Source organism: Vitis riparia, chromosome 16, assembly GCF_004353265.1.
Source record: "Vitis riparia cultivar Riparia Gloire de Montpellier isolate 1030 chromosome 16, EGFV_Vit.rip_1.0, whole genome shotgun sequence".
Taxonomy (NCBI): Eukaryota; Viridiplantae; Streptophyta; class Magnoliopsida; order Vitales; family Vitaceae; genus Vitis; species Vitis riparia.
The window spans coordinates 12688760-12709348 of NC_048446.1; the positions used below are offsets into that span (position 1 = coordinate 12688760).

A 20589-nucleotide genomic window follows, 5' to 3' on the forward strand; every position below is an offset into this window, starting at 1 on the left:
TTTCTACACTTTTTAGCATTTCTATATCCACCAAGAAGATGTTGTTTGTGTCTGTATGTGCCTCATTTGGTTACTTTATCACAAAAAAATGCATACGATGATAGTCAAATTTTTTTCATTAACCAAACGAGCATACTTTCATCCGGGATCTCTTCTTCCACTTATACTAGAGTCCATTTGAGTTTCACTCTCATTATCCATCGTGTAAACAAATTATCTATACTACAATAAAATAATTATAATTAAATTAAGAAAAAAATAGAAAAAAAATATGCATATCACATTAACAAAAAATATGCACATGAGTATTTTTTGTTTGTTTATTTTTATTTAATAAAATTTTTGTGTCAAAATACAATATTTATATTTTTTTTATATAAAAAAAAAAAAGCCAATGAGAGTTATGAGACAATAATGTAGAAAAGTGAAGAAAAGAGAAAAATATCGAGGTCCCGGAAAGGTACGTGACTATTTTTCCTCTATTTTTATCCTATTTTTCCTCATTTTCTTCATCTTCTTCACTTCTCCATTGTATAGTTGAGGCTATGGGAGGGTTTTCAGGTTGAAAACAACTAGAAAAAGGGGTTGGAAAGGAAAACAAGGCCAAAACAACATCGTTTTGACCTATTTTTTTTTTATTTTTTAAAAGGAACATTCTCCAAAATGACGTCGTTTTAACCTGTTCTTTTTTAAAATAAAAATGTCCAAACAACGTTTTTTTGGTCCTAAAAAATCAAAAAAAAAAAAATTAAGGCTTCTTTCTACCCTCTGCAACCCGGCGCCAGAGAAAAAGAATAATAATAATAATAATAATAATAATAAAAAGGTAGGGGATTGAGGCGCACTTGTGGACCGCATTGCGCCTTACCAGAGGCAAGTGCCTTGCATGCCTAAGCGGCGCTTTTGTGAAGGGGCATCGCCTACCTTCAGGCAAGGTACCGAAAGGTGGCGTCGTGCCGCCCGAAGCCTAGGCTAGCTTTTCACAACTATAGTAGCCCCTCAGGTTCAACCCATTGACTATCTCTTATGAGCAACTCCTTCTGTTGATTTAAGAGCTGCCCAAGTTTAGATGGCAAGAACTAATTAAGATTGATCCACCCAGGTGAGACCGAAAACAACGATGCTTTTATCATAAAGAACATGGACATACTATGGAGCAATGCAAAAACCTGCACTACCTGGTAGAAGAGCTCATTAAAGTCGGACACCTAAAGCAATATGTCCATGCCCCCAATGGACGAGACGAAAAAGGAGCAATTGAACGGGCCCCTCCGTCTCCTACAACACCTAGAGCAATCATCAATTATATACATGGAGGGCTCGTAGATGACAAGTACTACTCCCAAAAACGGAGGCGAAGGCTAGTTCATGCAGTTTCTATCAAAAAGAGAGTACATACCATTCAGTGCACGTTCACTGATGACAGTGTTCGACCGATAGACAGGCCCATTACCTTCTCTCCTATTAACTCCAACTGGGTAATCCTTTCGCACGAGGGTGCCTTGGTCCTAACACTTGTAGTTAATGACTTTGATGTGCATAGAATTCTAGTTGATCCAGGAAGCTCTGCCGACCTCCTGCAAATGTCAGTCTATAGGCAAATAAGGTATTTCCCATCTGCTTTAGAAAATCCTGGTCGCATTTTTACCGATTTCAATGGAGCGTCAATAGTCTCCTTGGACAATATCATCATTCCCGTCTAGGTCGGCTTGGTCACCTTAAATGTTTGATTCTTAGTAGTGGAAGACTTATCACCATACAACACTATTATAGGATGGGTATGATTACATAAAATGAAAGTCATCTGATCCACATATCATCAAATGGTGAGTTACCTCATTGAAGTTGGGCAAGTGGACTTGCTTAGCAGCCAATTGGTTGCTCGACAATGCTATAAGGTGATTGTAGAAGTCAGGCAAATAGACCTAGCTGGAAATGAACTTGAATCATCAAGTGCAAAAAGTCAATAGCAATTACAGCAGCAGACAGATAAAGATCCACCGGCTGCTGATCCGTTGCGACCCTTAACCTTATCAAATGAGGAAGGTCATACGACCAATGCTAGCTCTTTGCTAACGACGGAGGAACGTAGCAACATAAAAGCCTTACTCCACCGAAATGTGGATATCTTTGTATGGAGCTATTCGGATATGTCAGGAATCGACCCATCTGTGGCCACTCATAAATTGAATATTCTCCCCAACATGCGTTCGATGAGACAGAAAATCCGAAGCTTCCACATGGATCTTCAGAAAGTAATACAAACGTAAATTGATAAACTACTAGCCACTGGCTTTATCTGGGAAGTTGCATATCTAGATTGGTTGGCCAACGTCGTAGTGGTACAAAAGAAGGGAGGAACGTGGCGAGTATGCGAGGATTATACGAACTTAAACGACGCTTGCTCAAATGATAGTTTCCATTTGCCCCAAATTGATCATATTGTTGATTCTACATCTAGGAATGGAATGCTCTCCTTCCTAGACGCTTTCTCCGGTTACCTCTAAATCCTAATGTTTTGTCTTGATCAAGAAAAAACGGCCTTTATCACACCTCCATGGAGTGTATTACTAAAATGTCATGTCTTTTGAGCTCAAAAATGCAAGTGCAACATATTAAAGGTTGATGACAAAAATCTTCAAACCTTTGATGGGACAAATAGTGGAGGTATACATTGACAACATAGTCATCAAAAGTAAAACCCACAGGAAACACATGCAACACTTGGAAGAAGCATTCGCTCTAATGCGGAAGTATAATATGAAACTTAACCCACTTAAGTGTGTGTTTGGCGTCAGTGCGGAAGAGGTTTCTTGGCTTTTTGGTGACTCAACAAGGAATCGAAATAAACCCAAACCAAGTGAAGGTCATGCTTGAGACACTTGTTCCATCCACTAAGAAGGAAATGCAATGACTAACGGGTCGTCTTACTGCCTTGGGTCGATTTATAGTCCGATTTACTAATAAGCTACATCTGTTTTTCACTACTTTGCACAAAACCCAAAAGTTTAGCTAAATAGAGGACTGCAAAAGTGTCTTTGACACTATTAAGCATTGTCTCACAAAACCTTCCATCTTAAGTACTCCAAAGGAAAGAGATGAACTATACATGTATCTTGTTGTCTCAGACTATGCAGTCATTGTTATCCTATTCTGACAAGCCCAAGAGGACGGGCAAAAACCTATTTACTACATGAGTAAGGCACTGGTGGACACTAAGACCCATTACTCTCAAGTAGAGCAGATGACACTAGCATTGCGTGTTGCTGCTAAAAAGCTCTATCCATACTTCCAGGCACATCAAGTGGCAATCTTGATAAATCACCCATTGAGGATTACCTTTCACAAGTCGGATCCATCTCGACAAATGATGAAGTGGACTATTGAGTTGAGCGAGTATGGCATACAATACAAGCCTCGCTTGTCACTAAAAGGCTAGGTCCTTGTAGACTTTATAGTTGAGCTACCCCAAAAATAGGTGCAGATTGACACCACCAACCATTGGTGGATTTTACATGTAGATGGAGCATCACGAACATTAGGGACTGGAGTAGGGGTCGTACTACTCTCCCCTACTGGGGAGTAGATTGAGTAGTTCGTTCACCTCGATTTTCTCAAATCTAATAATGAGGTTGAATATGAGGATATTGTAGTTGGCCTCGAACTCGCCTTGGCATTTGCAACATCAAATGTAGAAATATGAAGTGACTTCTAATTAGTGGTCGGGCAAATCTAGCAAGAGTACAAGGCCAAGGACAAACGTATGGCTCGCTACCTCAGTGGTGTGGAATCCCGTTTAGCTAGAATGTTTGATTGTCAAGTCAAACATATTCCCCTTGAAAAGAACGGAAAAGAAAATGCATTGGCCAAAGTTGTTGTCATCTTACCCATCATTGAATGATCATGCTGTTAGTTTACATCCAACCCATGCCTTCTATTGCTTTAGAACGAGTCCATGATGTGTCCCATGCAAGTTTAGGATGGATGCATCCCATTTCCAACTACCTCAACACTAATGAAGTTTCAAAGAACGGGAAACAATTATATAATCTCCATATTTAGATTGTCCGGTTTACTTTTATCAACGATCATTTGTACAAACAGTTGTTTAGATGGCTTTATTTGAAATGTCCGATTGATTCAGAAGCTCAATATGTTTTGGCAAAATTGCATGAAAGTGTATGTGACAACCACCTAGGAGGATAGACCTTAGTGCATCGGGCCTATTCACAAGGCTATTATAGGCCTACAATGAAACGGGATGTTGAGAATTACGTCCACATATGTGATCAATGTCAAAAGCATGCACCTATCCCCCGATTGTCGTCTGACTGCCTTAACCCGTAGTCAATCCTTGGTTGTTTGCTCAATAAGGGATGGATATAGTCGACCCATTACTAACTGGCGTAGCTAAAAAAATACTCTTGCTCATAACCATAAACTACTTCAGCAAGTGGGTAGAAGCTAAGGCCTATGCTAGCATCATAGACAAAGACATAATAAAGTTCATCTGGAAAAACATTATATGTCGATTTGGAATTCCTCATATAATTGTTATAGAAAATAGGTCGTAGTTTGATAATAGTACCTTCCAAGAGTTTTTTTTTTCAGAATTGAATATAAAAAACATTTATTTGACGCCTTGGTATCCATAAAGCAGTGGGCAAGCAAAAATTATGAATAAAATGTTGTTGAATTCTTTGAAGAAACGACTAGAAAGGGCAAAAGGTAAATGGGTAGATGAATCGCCTGACATACTATAGGCTTACAAAACCACCAGTAGACGGCCTACTAGGGTCACCCCATTTGCCTTTACTTTCGGAATGGAAGTTGTCATTCCAATCGAAATAGGGCTACTCATGGTCAAGACAACAATGCAAGAATCAAAAGCTAACGAAGGAAATCTTGAAGTGCACTTAGATTGGGTGGATGAGTGTGAGGTCGCAATTGTCCGATTAACCTCTTATAAGCAAAGAACAATGACTCATTACAATAAGAGAGTGCACCCACGGTTGTTTCGACAAGGCAACATGGTCCTGAGAAGATTCTTTGAGAGCACAGCCGAAATGGGAACTGACAAGCTCCAGCCTAATTGAGAAGAGCCTTATGTTGTACACAAAACAAGAAGAGTATAGGGGCGTACCATTTGTAGACACTAGACAAAACACCACTGCTCCGTCCTTGGAATGTAGCAAATTTGAAGAAATACTATTAATAAAGAGTTGTGCATAAACTATGTTTGGACTTCATTTTTGAACGGCTAAATAAGTCAGGTTGTAAATGTCATGGCCAATATGACCCAAACCATAAATCTAAAGAACATCAATGTATGGCCTAAGTGACACTAGCCTTAAAGCTCCCACATGAGAAATGTCAAAAGGCCTAAGATAGTTAATGTCACTCAAAGCCAAGGGAATAACTTGAGCTAAGCAGTGAATATGATGGTGCAAAATCAAATACACAGGAAAATTTCACAAAACATGAAAACTCATTGAAAATTATGTTCATTTGTAGCATCCAAAAAAAAAAAAATGAGGAGGAGGGGGGTGATTAGGCTAAAAGGCCCAAGAGACCAAAAAAAAGGAGAGTAAAAGCAGTTGCATCTTAATCTTCACGACTGGTTGTTGTAGATTTGTTTCCTGTTCTTGAGTTTTCTCCTTGCCCGACACCATCATCTAGCTCAGCTTCATCCTTCTCGTCTGATGGAATGTTGGGTATATCATCAGTAATGTCATATTTCTTCATACAATATCGGTAGCCGTAAAAGAATGTGTCATCCACTTTTTGTTAATATGTCACCTCCAACTCCCTCTTCTCCTTGGCAAAATCGGACATGGTCCGCTTGAGCTCCCACTTCAACCAAGTACCTTCTTCCTCAGCTTTGGCCTTAGACAATTTAGTGGTAGCCATATCGATTTCAACTAGTGGATCTCGGCCTGGAGCGTATCATTCTTCATATATGCCTCCCTAAGTAGACTCACGCCCTCAATTGTCACCTTCTGTGCGATGGCTTCAACTGCTTTAGTCATCTCTAGCTTGGTTAGTAGCTCTTTTTGGTAGTCCATGCCATGAGCCATGTATGCTTTGATTTTTTTGGTTGCTTTTAGCCATTCAAAAAAATGAGAGCATTGTCTCATCAAGTTTCAGACTCCAGCTACAATCTATCATAAAGAACCATGGAGAGAAAGTAAGGAAAAATGATATGGAGATCACATGCATTATGTGTAAAAAGTATCATACCACTTCCGTTGTCTGCATGGCCAAATAATCCTTTAAGCGCATGATTGCTTCGATGGTCTTGTTTGAGGTCCCATATGGGACACGAGCCATGAATTTTTGCTGAGGATCCGTAATCACATCCACTGGAACCCGTTCCATTATAAGGAAGAGCTCATTTATATGGGAAGTTGGAGGCTCCATGTTGGTATATGTGGGAAAGCACTCCAGAAAGACGTTTAGCTCTTCCCAACGGGGCACATTGACGGGAGCAACCAATGGAGTATGTGCACTGGGTGTAGAGTCATCACCAAATATGGTGATCGTCTCCCCTAGCCCATGGAAAAGAATGTTTTCCATGTCTTGTGCCTTAAGAGCATATGAAGACGAAGGAATCAAGATCGATGAAGCATTCGCAACCAGCCTAGAGGACGAGCCTTTTTCGCTCGTCCTTTGTTTATTTGACGAAGACTCAACTTCAATGGCCCCATTCAACCGTTTATGTTGCTGCTTGCGGAATTTGACAGGCAAATTGGCAGCCATTTTTTTTTTTTTTAGCTTTTTCAATTAAAGGTGGCATAACCGACTCAGCGTTCTCACACCACTCAGTCTGTTCTACTCTGAACGTTTCATCTAGCTCGATCATGGTCTCTTAAATTTGACGTCGAACGACAATCTTCTTCTTTCAACAAGAAGTGTTCACCCAACACAAGGGTTGGTGGTGCTAACTACAGAAGAAAAGGGATTACAAACGGCTTTGCTTAAGTAAGTACAACCATCAGGTTCTTCTCGATGAGCAACACACTATGACTCTGTTCGGACTGGTCAATCTCAAACAGTTTGTTAAGGCAAACGAATGATGATTTTTTACCACTCAACCAAGTGGCCTCGTTTATCTTTTCCTAGGCGAACAAAGCACATAGTAATGGAAGTCACAAGAAATTGAAAGTAAGCAATAGACAAGTCATACACAAGTCATGAAAACATTTAATATTTGGTATTTAGAATGTGTGGGCTTAAATAGCCTATCTGAACCCTCAGCTGATCCACTCTACGAACTGGACACCAGCATATGTCCTATGGTCTAACCCTTATTGGAGTCCGGCAATCCGATTACAAACTACAAAGAGGGAATGTGAGCTGACAGACTAAAGCGTTCCTTGGGCCTCATCTTTATTGTGTAAATGAAAAGCACCTCCAGCAAGGACAAGTCCAACTGGTATAGGGTGTCTAGCACACTACATCCCATCAAAATCAGGATGATGTTGGGATGAATTAAGATATGAGGGATTTAAGAGAAATGCAAGAATTGCTTCACCAAAGAGCGAATGGGCAAGCGAAGTCTTGCTGCAAATTGTACTTTGGTGAAATAGATCATGTTGTTAGGAAGCCTGTTTGTAGACGAAGCCTCTTTATTTGATAGCTGGATAAAGATAGACTCTGAGATGTAGTAGCGAGCACGAAACTCCTACTCGAACAATTATCCAATCGGACGCCCAGTTAGGAAATGTCTAGATCGGGATGACTTAGCCCCACCGCTCTGAGTTCTACCACTTGTAGATGCAACCCCACTTCTGTCCATATTTGCAAATGGAAAAATGGCCAAATAAACACTTGGGCAGCAGAAATGCTAACTAGTCAGCACAGGGATGCCCTACAAAGATACTTAATTGAAAACTATGCTCATCACACGAATCCTACCTTAAATGGCTTGACACGAAACTTGTTGGGCAAGTCATGTCCAAACAGCATCAATGGTCTCAGACCATGGCCTCGCCTGAGCCTAGAAATGCTGCATAACTCTCAGAATGCCAGTAAAAAGCAAACATATACTCCAAATCCACAACCAGATTGATACAAGAATAGATTTCGACAAAAACATATAGAACACACAAGCAAAAACCATGAAGAAAGTGCATTCATCAGTGATGGAAAAGCCATAAAAATAGAGATTGAAGAGGAACTCAATACCTGGTAAACTACGTTGTGGTGGAACCGAAGTCGCCTCATCGATAATGAACCGTTGACGATGGAGATTTTGAAGGTCTGAAGCGTCCCCAATGGAAAGAAGAAAAATGACCAAAAAGTAATAGTAGAGGGGAAATGAACCATCTGCCGAAAAGCAACCAACCTATGAAGGGTATGGTTGTAAAAAAACACAGTGTCCAAAGGGGTGAGCCGCCTAACACCACGCCTCGATTGATGTGAGCTCTCGATGAGTGAGCATGTAACACGTGGATTTTGGCGCCATGATTTCAAAATCTCCAAAAGTTACAACTCTTGCATTTGGTTGTTTGACGTTTACCTAGGCCCAACTGCAAGACTTGGGGGGCATTGTGGGACCTTTTATGCAAGATCGTCCTAAAGTCCACCACTCTCTCAAGACCATTTGGCTAGAGGAGGCGTCTGGGAAACCAACCTCAGTCGGATGGCCCTACGACCCTTAGATCGAGTGATTGATCCGTCTTAAAGTAGGTTAAATGGATAAATCCTACACGGATACAACATAGCTAAGGCTTGACTATCTATCATGCATTTACACACCCATTAATGCGCAGATTGTGCGCCTAGCACGCTCCATATTAACTATGGTCGTTATGAAAAACATTTCATTCTTAGTGACTCATCATGACAAGACAACCATTATGCATCAACAATTAATGTCATTAGATCGCACAATCAAGTGTAATTAAGGTGCTATTAAGACACTTGGAAAGACACTACACCGTAAAAGGTATAAATAATCATGCAGACTCTACAAATGGTAAGAGAGCTTTCTTTTTGCAAAAGACTTTGACTTGCTTAAGCCACTTATTGACTTTAGCATTGGAGGAGTGTGCCTGAACAAACCATCCGGACAACCTTTGTATAGGGATTATAGTCATTTACATCTTGAGGAACTTGGACGGAATTGTTGGTCGACTCTTTCATCCAGCTCGTAGTAGCTAAACGAGACTACTGACTCGAATTATGCAACAACAGTGATGGTGTGTGTCTTATGGATCTTCTTATTCAGATCTTTTGACGAAGATGACACAACAACAGAAGCAATAGTTCAGATCTTTTTTATGATTGTATTTCAACACGTATTTTTTTAAAATATTTATATTTATTAAATGATTATATTAATAGGTAAAATAATATCTATTTTCTTGAAGAGAAGATAAGATTAAATTTTATTCATTATTTAAAAATAATAATATTTTAAATTATAATTTAATTATGTATACCATATATATCAAAATTGGAAATAAATTATATAATTTAATGATGTACAAACTATATTAAAATTAGAAATAAGTTTTATAATAGATTAATAAATTGTTTATTTTTATTAATATTTAATTTTATTCAAAATTGAAATTAAGTCATATAATAATTTAATAAATTTATTGTTTATTTGTTCTTATTAATTTTTTTTTTCTAGCTTGTAAATTTAAATATGAACTCAAATATAAAATGATTGATTAAAAATATTGAAATTAGAAGGATTATGACATGTGTATGCATATGTTCTAATATTAATATTTTGAATAAAAAATTTAGATATTAAATAAAAAGTAATCATCATGTTTTTATTAAATTAATTAATCATAATGAATATAACTATACTTAATGTAACTTATTCTTTATTATTTAATAAAACAAGCACATTTTATTATTTGTTGAATTTTGAAAACTAAAATAATAATTCTATTCAAATAAGATTTTTAACTCTTATAAAACTAAAACAAAAGGAAAGCATACTTTAATCATAATTTTCTTCCATAACCCATGAAACGTGAGAATGAAAGTGGGAACATTTATATATATTGAAAAAAAAGCAAGTATTAATTTTATGACACATATCATAATTCAAAAATAAATATGTTTTAAATTTAAAAAAAAAATTCTTAAATTTTAAATTCAAATAATTATTTGAATTTTGAAATCAATGTATAATATCTATAATTTTATATAAATCGAGAAATTATTTTAAAGAAAAAAATAGAAAAATAGAAAAGAGTTGGATAAAATTTATATATATATATATATATATATATATATATATATATAGTTAAGAATATCAATCTAGTTAAGAAAAGTTTATATCTTAATTTTATATATTTGGTAAATATTAATTTTATGATTATTAATATTTGTTGTGATGAATATTTTTTTTTTATCAAAAATAAAAATGATAAAAAATATATGATTGAGATTTTTTTAATATTATTTCTATCCAAATAAGTACAAATATTTTTGTACCATATAATTTTTTTATTTTCCACTCTTCAAAAGGGAAAATTCCAATTTTGAGAAAAAAAAAATTGAATTTTTTTATGTGAATTTTATAATCATTCACAATGATAAAACAATTAATTAAAAATTTGATTATCTAGGCATGCTTTTATCTATAAATTATCTAAGGAAGAAGAAAAAGGAGGAAAGGTAATTGTGACACAAAATAAAAAAATTATATATATATATATATATATATATATATATATATATATATATATATATATATATATATATAATTTTAAAAAATATCTTAGAAGACAAAATAAAATATGATATTATATTATATTATATTATATTATATCATATATTTGGGTCACGGGTCTTCTAGTCACTTCAAAGTAGTAAAGGGCTCTAAATACAAGTGGGTTGGACCTCCGACAGCCTTTAATTTTTTAAAAGGGATCACTCGTTAGGAATAAAAAAAAAAAAGAGTTTTGTGCCAAAATAACCTCATCCTTCAAACTTATGATAACGCCAAAGAAAAAGGAAAAGATAATTTAACCCACTGAAGCGGTGAAGGGCGAACCAAAATCGTCTCGACGGACCGAGAACATGCTCCACATTCGAGAACCTTCTCCCACCACACTCTGGAACCTTCTACACTCCTCTTCCCCTTTCCTATAAACCCACCTTCGCGGCTCACACCTCTCACAGTAAGCATAATATCTTTCTGTGTGTTTCGTGCTCTTCAAGCTTCATTTCAATGGCTTCATCCCTTGCTCTCAGGTCACTTCTCTCCAAGTCTCTTCGCCCCAATTTCCGTGCTCTAGCCACAGCTCCCTCGGTCTCTCGATCCTTCAACACCAACGCCATCCGCGATTACGATGATGATGAGCGTCGTCTCGATGTTGATCGCCTCTCTGATCGCTCCTTCTCTCGAAGAGGCGATTTTGCTCCGAGCTCCTTCTCAGGTACTGGTTATGTGGCTTCTTTTTGTTTTTGCTTTTGTTTTTCCTTATTCTTTCACGCTGTTTGGTGTATGAGAAATTGGAGTAAAATATCTGGAGATGAAAGCATTCGACCGAGTGCTAACACGAGTTGATAGATTTTAGGTTTGGCAGTTTTCGCTGTACTGGATTTTCGTATGCTCTGTTTTATTGATGTGAAAACAGAGGAAAGGAAAAGCAAAATTCCTTTAGAGAAAACATATATCTGGCTTTTCCTTTGCTTCCTCCAGCTCAGAAATTTAGTCTCAGTTCATTTCTTGGGAAAAATTTTTGAGAGAGAGAAACTGATCCAGAATTGTTTTTCTGTTTGAAGTCGTTTACTAAATTCGGTATTACGTTCCTTTGCTCTCAGCACATCAGTTCAGGCTCTCTCAGCTGAAAATTCTAATTTCTCAAGAAACTAAAACAGGATGCTTAAATAAAAACCTAATGCGTTGCAAAATTTTCCAGCATAGAACCTGTTGGCCAATTCTAGATCTAACTTTGCATTTGGTGGTTCTGTGTTCGATACAGATGTGTTCGATCCTTTTTCACCGACTCGGAGTCTGAGCCAGGTCCTGAACCTGATGGACCATTTCATGGACAATCCATTCCTCTCGACATCTCGAGGTATGGGAACTGGAATTCGGCGATCATGGGACGTGAAAGAAACCGACGACGCTTTGCATCTGAGAGTGGACATGCCTGGACTGAGTAAAGAGGACGTGAAGGTAAGCGTGGAGCAGAACACTCTGACCATCCAAGGCGAGGAAAAGAACGAAACGGAGGACGAAGAGAGCCGGAGGAGATACAGCAGCAGAATTGATTTGCCGGAGAAGCTGTACAAGACTGGTGAGATCAAGGCTGAGATGAACAAAGGTGTGCTGAAGATTGTGGTGCCAAAGCTGAAGGAAGAGGAGAGGACTGACGTCATCAATGTCAAGGTTGAGTAGTGTCAAGTGCTTGTGCGCTTTCAGTATCTTGGTGTCTGGGCTTGGTTTTAGCTTAGGGTCTTCGAGTCTTGCCGAGTCCTACTGAGTTTTGGGAACCGAGTAAAAGTTTCATCGGGTTGTAGTGTTAATAATGAAAATGTGAAAATTCAAATTCTCAAGAAAATCTGACAACCAAATTCTTGATATTGCTTGATGTTTATAGTTGTTTTTCTTTCGATTTTGGACCGCTTGAATCATTTCCATAGAACTGAAGCCGACAAGAAGTTTTTATCCCGTGCGGTGTCGGAGCATGTAGCGAAGGTGGAAAGCGCTGGACTTGTCAATGGCTCTATCCCATTACATGCCTGTTTGGATGCTTATCATTTTGTGAGAATATACTCCTAAACAGATTATAATAACTTGTTTATATTACTATAATTTTTCCATTCAAGTGAACAAGAAATAGACTTAAACTATAATTTCTCAACAGCTCGACCACTATTTTTGTTTTATTTTGTGAATAGTTGAAATCATATATTACATAAATACGATATAACAGAAAATTCTAAAATTATTTTTGTTCCTTATTTGGATTTTTTTAACACAATTCTAGCAAAATCAAGGACTTCATCGACTGATTGTAAATTTTTTTTTATATGATGTTTCAGACCAAGACTTCAAATCAATGGTAGAATTTGTGCCTTCTAGAGAAGGAAGTTTGTGGTTGACAACTGAATGGAAATCAGACTAGAGCATTAATGAAAAGATTGAATGGAGAGTTTGGGTTCGTCAATAGACAAGGTCTTTGAAGAGGCAAACTCTGATATCATAATGAATTTGGAGATTTAAAAAAATGAATAAAAAAATTATTGATGCTTGTGGTTGTACTAAAAGTTTCTATAATATTACACCCAAGATTCAACAGATAGAAAGAGAAAACAAGAAAAGAAATGGTATGATTCAAAAGGCTAATTGGTTGCAACGGTATTTTGCTTGATTTTTTCCTTAATGTTTTGGTTTTCAGTTATTTCATTATTTTATTGTCAATATCCCTTTCCCTAACTATATATATTTTAGTTATTATTTATGTTTTATTTTTTTATATATATATATATAAAAAAACAAATGATATTTCTCAAGCATATAATGTATACGTTTTTTGTTGAGTATAATCATATTAGTCACTAATTTAAAAAAACAAAGTTTTAATAATATAAATTTAAATTTAAATTTTTATTTCTTTGTAACTAGTAATTTGAATTTATCATAATTAATGGACATTATCACTAAATCATCCTCAGAAACCACTCAAAAATAAATCTAATCATAATAAAAATACCTTTTTGCAAAAATAATATAAATCCAATTCACAAACAACAAAATTAAAAAAAAAAAATCAATAATATCTATCCAATAAAACTAATAAAAAAAAGTTTATTAGAAAAACTTGAATATGCATATTTTGCTCTAAAAATAATATAAATCTAGCAAATTTAAATTTATAAATAAAGGCAATACAAAAATTAAAAATGCTTATTGCTATGTCATCCTCTGTATATGGATTTTTTTCTCAAAAATAAAAAGAGGTTTGCAGGGTTTGCCTTTCTCTTATTTTTATTTATTTATTTATTTATTTATTTTTATCAATAATAGAAGAAAGCCACTTACATTGTGTTTATTTTTTGACTGAATAAAAAAAAGTCAAAATATTTAGAAGAAAGACACTTTGTAGACCCCCTCTTTTGTTTTTTTTTTTTATATATACATATATATATATATATATTTTGGGGATTTGCCGCCACCTTTGAGGAGTGGCTGAAGGGGGGACCCCTTCCTGACACGTGAGACAAGCTGCATGAACGGCATGGAGATGGCAGGGGCCATGCTGGTGGAAGTCAAAGACGTCATGCTGGCTGATGGAGGGAATAGTGGAGCTGGTAGTGGCTTCAAGAGAAAGACACTAAAAGAGAGAGGAGGAGGATACCTTTTTTCCGGCGGTAGAGAGCTTGGGGAAGAGGCTACTGGAAGGGGATTGGAGTTGCTTGTGAGAGAAGGGGAAGCTACCAGAGAGATTTTGGAGAGAGTCCTCAGACTGGAGAGGGAAGACGCCTGCTACAAGGAGACGAGGGATTTCGTGGGGGCATTTCCATTTTTTCTTTGCTTGTAAGGAAGCTTCTCAGGTACAGACCCTGTTCCTTATTTTTCTCTATCATGTTACAAATATCTTTGCTTATTTTATGTATGAATCTCGGGCCATAGGATTAGCTTTTACCGATCTTTGGGATGATTATGGTTTTGCTGTCATTGTTATATCATGATTTTCTTCTTGGCTTTATTGAAAAGATCTTGGCTCTGTTTTAGCTCCATTGTGAGATGTCTCAAAGTTTGCTACTCTGTTTTTGTGTGAACCCCTGGTCTCTCCACCCTCTTGCAAGCCCATGGATGAAATAATGAAATGGGTCTTAAATCATTGTTTTTCTCGTCTTTGAACTCTGTTTTATAAATGTTCCTTTCACATTTTCCTCTGTTTTGATGGAATGAGTTACGAGAATGGTGCAGTTTGGTTCGGGTTGGTAAGTCTAAGATGACGGCAAGGCTTTGGGTCCATCAATGCCTGTAAGAATGATCAGAATGAAGGACTATGGCCATGTTGTGGAGGCTCAGTGTGACCATGAAGCCTGACGAGAGGTATTTGATGGGAAATACATTGATGTGGTGCATGGTGCAGACATGGCTCCCAGCAAGCACTGCCCTCTTGGAAGTGATGATTTTCCACATTTCCTCGTCTGTCACAGCTCAAAGATATCATGTGGAGAATTGGTTTCAACGGGTTTGAAGGTTGACAAGGAGGGCAAAACTGACTGGGGTCATGCACTCTTCATAGCATCCTGCAAAGGTTTTGAAATTGATGCCTATGAGTGCCCAATAGCAGTGGCAGTGGATGTTAATGCCGAGATGTGTAGCAGCAGTGGAGAGAGGAGGTACTGGTGGGATGAACCCGTGTTGACTGATTTGAACCTACACCCGAGCTACCAGCTCTTGAGGGTTCGAGCTAACCATATGGTTTATGACTACGACATCGATTCAGCTAAGTTCCCCGCGACTCCGGTCGCATGACGCACCACGGCATACCCATCACCTTCCACGCCCATATCCATCACCTTCCACGCTCATATCCATCACCTATCATTTATTCCCTACCCACTCAATTCCATCTTTTCCTTCACGTTCATTAAACCCACTCTCTCTCTACACTCTTTCACCCACATGCATGGAAACCATGCACACGTCTCATTCACACCCTCGTCATATCTGTTCCCCAACTTTCCCATGCTCATCTCTACACAAACACATACCCGTCCATATCTTTCTCTCTCTTCACCACCATGCTCATTATCCCACCACCTTTTCTCTCCCCTCATGTCTCTAATCCATCATCTACATCATTTTCCTTCATACAAACCCATTTCCTTCCCTTCATTATATCACCATGTTCATCCTATTCCATCTTTAATCCCGTGTATGCATGGTTTCTCCATATCACCAATTCGTGCCATATGCATCCATGGCTGCCAAACCATTGCTTCATACCCACATCAAACCCATCTCAAGCTCCCCACTACGCCTGTCACCATATATCAGTCACCACGCTTCATGCTGCCCATACCCATTTTCATGCTTCTCATGCTAGTTTCTCCACCATGCCTTCACATGCATCTATGTCCGTAAAATTTTTGTTGCCTTTGAGGTATCATTTTCCTCTCTTGCCACCAAAGCTAGAGAGATCAAAGAGGATGATTATGCATGACTACGAATCCGGTATAGAGCGAGAATGGGAAATGGATCATTCGGGATTTCGATGGGACTACTGTGGTTCCTTTTCTGCAAGTGGTTATGGGAGATTCAGGCTCGGAATATTCTGGTGCAAAAGCTTGGATAAGAATTTCAGGGCTCCCTGTACTGGCGAAAAGGGCATTGGTCCCAACATTGGTGTCTTTCTTTGCTACAAGGGAGTTTGTTTTCATCGTGTTATTAGAGAATTTATGATACAAGGTGGAGATATTTCTGCTGGAAATGGTACTGGTGGTGAATCCATCTATGGTCTGAAATTATGAGACGAGAATATTGAATTAAAACATGAAAGGAAAGGAATGCTATCAATGGCCAATAGTGGTGCTAACGCAAATGGGTCTCAATTCTTCATCATAACAACTTGCACTTCTCATCTAGATGGTAAACATATTGTATTTGGGAAGGTAGTTGAAGGAATGGGAGTTGCTCGTTCAATTGAGCATGTCACTACTGGTGATAACGATTGTCCCACAGCCCATGTCCTCATTGCGGATTGTGGAGAAATTCTTGAAGGAGTTGATGATGGGATAGCGTTTTGACAGTGACCATGGAGAAGGCGGTGATTCTGGTGGCTGCCACTGGGATTTTGATGATGCTCGTTTTGTGAAAAATTGATCCATTGGCTTCTGGGGTTCCTAATATTGCCTCACTTCAGCCAGGAAGTTCTTCAAGCATGCTTGTCCAGCCATGTTTATCCATACCCATATTTCATAACCTCTCATGCACGCAATTACCTTCAGTGATCCTTACGCCATGTTGTTGTTCTGGTATTGCATGGCCTAGAATATGGTGGCCAATGGCTTGGTCAATGCCATGGGGGCATCGGTGGGTACAAGAGCATCGACGCTCCAACAAGGCCCCGCGGTGTAGGCGCCGATACTATGGGACTTCTTGTCCGTAGGCCTAACTGCGTGCAGGGCCTGAGCTTTCAATGATGGCCAGTGGAGAGTTTTCCGAAAGTCTTCCTCTGTGCATGACGGAGAGGTGTTCAAGACCCTGAACTGTCTATATGACATGCATCTTGTGGTTGGATGGAATCGGCATGTGGAGACTATCTTCGCATCGTTTTTCCAGTCGGTTCTTGACGTCAGATTGCGGTAGGAGCGTCTGAGGGCGGAGGACGCCAGCGCCGTCGCTCTCGTTTGGGTTTCCGGTGACGGCCATCTTCTTGGAGCTGACTCCCCGTTTCTCATTAATGGCGTCCTCACTTACCATACCCACTGACCTGTAGAAGCACATAGTGTCTTCTAGCGTACACGCCATGCCGCCTCACGCTCCTGTGCAAAATGCACCCGTGGCAGATCAATCTTCCACCCAGCTGCCGCCTCAAGCCATGGAACTTTGACTCATCCAGCATAACTGCCGCGTGTCCCTTATCATCATGATCATCCCTCCAGGCGGCGTCCTAAGTCCAGGTTCCGCAATATCCTTTGAGCCCTTAAGAAGCCCTTAAAGTAAACTCATTGGGAAGTTTCTACTAGGCCCATTGCCTGCTGGCTCATCCGATTCATGTGGTGGAATGATGATAAGGTCACCTCCTTATGGTCGTGTAGATCCGCAACGGTTTATTAATCGAATGAAACTCGGAATATTTTCAAATCCGAGGTCTGACCACTTTGAATACAACATCAGCTTTGACGGAATCAAACATGAGAACTTATGATGGAATACGTGTTGGGATTACAGAGGATTGGCTTTTTTTTTACTAGCACAATCAAAGAGGTGAAAATTGATTGCAGGAAGGAATTTTGGGCAACATGAGTCAATATTTGATTTTGATAACTGTGCTATTCATGGTGAAGGAGACATGATTTAACCGTGGGCCCCATCCTCTTTCTCTCATGAGATGCATGGCCATCTCGGGTGAGCCACTCTTAAAACAAGTGGATGTTTCCTTTCTTAAATTCCCTAACTCCGTTACCTAAAAATGGCTTTTCTTTTTTTAAGAAATTTTGATTTTCAAGTAGTTTTCTTTTACTCCCTAACCTTCTCTTTAGTTTATCTAATTTTCTATTCTATTATTTCATTTATCATTTTACTTCTACTTTATTTTATTTCGTTTTACTTATTTTATTTTTATTTCTATTTTTCTTAGTAGTCTCCAAGTTAATAAAATCTCTCTTTAATAAAATTTGCTTCCCCTTTCTATTCGGAAAGCAATTTTCACATCCTTCATGATCCTTTTAAAAATGTTTTAAAAATAAGCGTGAATGAATTTTTCATAATTCCGGAGCAATGGAATCTGTGATATTAATTCATGCATTATAAATCGGGCTTTGGTGGGGGCCCAATATATGAGTTTTCCTTATGATTGATTGATTGTTCGTTTGATTTAATTGCCATGCATGATCGATTTTATTTTACTCTATGACATGCTCGAAATTATTCCTTAATTGTGCGCTAACCTCACTTCTTGATAGCGCTTTATGGATCACTGCCCAGGTACGCATCCACATTCGCTCGGGTCATTTTCTGTATGCATGTTTAGATTCTCACATGTGCATGATCACTCTGAGTATTCATTGATTCTCTCATCAATTGCCATGATTGCTTCATTTTATTAGTAGAGACCCGACTTTAGGGACTTAGAGGGGTGCTATGGTCTTCACCGTACCTTCCCGATAAGCAACCTGACCCCCAAGCCCGACCCGGTTTTTCGTAGATCACCTTTTCCAAATAAGGAGTCACACTTAGGGTTTTTCTTTTCTTATTTTGTTTACCCTTTAAAAATAAAACAAAAATAAGTGGCGACTCCAAGTCATTTTTCTTAATCAATAAAGATTTTTTTTTCAAATTAAAATCGAGCTCGCCATCGAGTGGGAAACGCATGAGCCGAAATGCGGGGTCCACACACTTACATAGTGTTTATTTTTTACTGAATAGAAAAAGTCAAAATATTTAATTTTTTCTATTCCGATAAAAATAATCTGTTGATATCAATCAATATAATTAAAATGAATTTGTTACTAATGGGTTGAGTTTAGTTGTGTTGGTTGTTATGAATAGGTTACTTTTAACTAAATCATAAAAGCCAAATATTTTAACCATTTCGTAAAAAAAACCAAACTCCACGTTAGATTATATTTCCTTTCTTTTAGTTTTATTATGTAGGCATGACTTATTTGGGAATTGAGTTAAAAGCGCTTAATGAATTAAGTACTTGATTTTTTTTTTCAAAAAATTAATACTTGTTTGATAAATTGTTGAAAATTAATTTAAAATTTTTAATAATCAAAAACTAATTTTTATTAAAATTATAAAATCCTATTACAATTTGTAAATTTATATCCAAATATTATCATTTAAAAAAATTATTTCTAATGAAAATATTATTAATAAAAATGTTTTAAGTACAATGAGTCTTAACCCAAATTAGATTCCTTTCATTTGGATCTCACAACTAAGAAATTTAAATATTTTTTAAACATAATAATTAATCTTCTATGATATCAAATCCTTATTCACGCCCTAATTTTTTTTAAATTCACAAGATAGTCGCATGATAATATTTTCCATTTTAACTATCTTAGAAGTTGAAAACTTGTTTGGGAAAAATATTTCATTCTTCTTTTCTTCTTAAAATATATATATATATATAGGGATCCCTACTTTTTTATTCCTCCACTCTCCTCTCATCCCAACACTAAAGCTATGTTTGGTTCCCAGAAAATCTAAGGGAAAATGCAAAGGAAAGAATATACAAAGGAAAAGTAGAAGGAAAGAAAAAGTGAAGAAAAATAAAAAATAGATTAAAAGTCGATAAATTATTTTTATTTGTTACTTCAAACTCATTTTATTTATTTTAACTCATCGATATAAAGATTAAATAATTTAAACATATATAAAAATTTAATTATAATTTATTTTCTTTTATATTTTTCATAGAACAACCAAATATATATAAAAAAAAAATCATTTTCCTTTGTATTTTTTTTTTCTTTCCTTAGTATTTTCTAGGAACCAAACACAACCTAAGTAAATATTTTGAATAGAAAAACAAGAGACTTGTACTTTCCTCTCATCCAAACACTAGTAAAGAAGCATGTACTCAAAATAATTTATGGCAATGTTAGAATTGACTCAAATATAAAAGTATTTGTACCGATTCAATTATTATATTAAAAATACAATAGTGTTGGCAGATCGGAGGGTTGGTTGCGTTCATCAACTCCCCTTGTGTTTATCGTGGGCGCTTAGGTGAATGCACTATAAGGTTAGGGTATGCATCTTTCCTAACAACAATTGCTTTTAGGAGAATTGGTATCGTCTGAGGTCCTACAATTGGTATCAGAGCTAGGCATCTTGTTTAAGACTTAATAGTCTAAGAGGAAATGACTATTCCATCTCATTTCAAACTAAAAGTTTTGCAAAAAATAGAG

At 37.2% G+C, this 20589-nt stretch overlaps 3 protein-coding genes across 3 annotated transcripts; all 3 read left to right on the top strand.

Moving 5' to 3' along the window:
* The first annotated feature begins 1151 nt into the window (after positions 1 to 1151).
* Positions 1152 to 1703, top strand: LOC117933267. Its single transcript, XM_034854648.1, has one exon. The coding sequence runs from the start codon at positions 1152 to 1154 to the stop codon at positions 1701 to 1703; it is 552 nt and encodes a 183-aa protein (XP_034710539.1).
* Positions 1704 to 11128: 9425 nt separating this feature from the next.
* On the top strand, positions 11129 to 12564 carry LOC117932903 (23.6 kDa heat shock protein, mitochondrial-like). Its single transcript, XM_034854212.1, has 2 exons — positions 11129 to 11411; positions 11961 to 12564. Exons 1-2 carry the CDS (start codon positions 11204 to 11206, stop codon positions 12377 to 12379), a joined length of 627 nt encoding a protein of 208 aa, XP_034710103.1. The 5' UTR covers positions 11129 to 11203; the 3' UTR covers positions 12380 to 12564.
* A 3633-nt stretch (positions 12565 to 16197) lies between these two features.
* On the top strand, positions 16198 to 16749 carry LOC117933268 (peptidyl-prolyl cis-trans isomerase CYP40-like). Its single transcript, XM_034854649.1, has 2 exons — positions 16198 to 16459; positions 16589 to 16749. The coding sequence occupies exons 1-2, from the start codon at positions 16198 to 16200 to the stop codon at positions 16747 to 16749; spliced, it is 423 nt and encodes a 140-aa protein (XP_034710540.1).
* The last annotated feature ends 3840 nt before the right edge of the window (positions 16750 to 20589 follow it).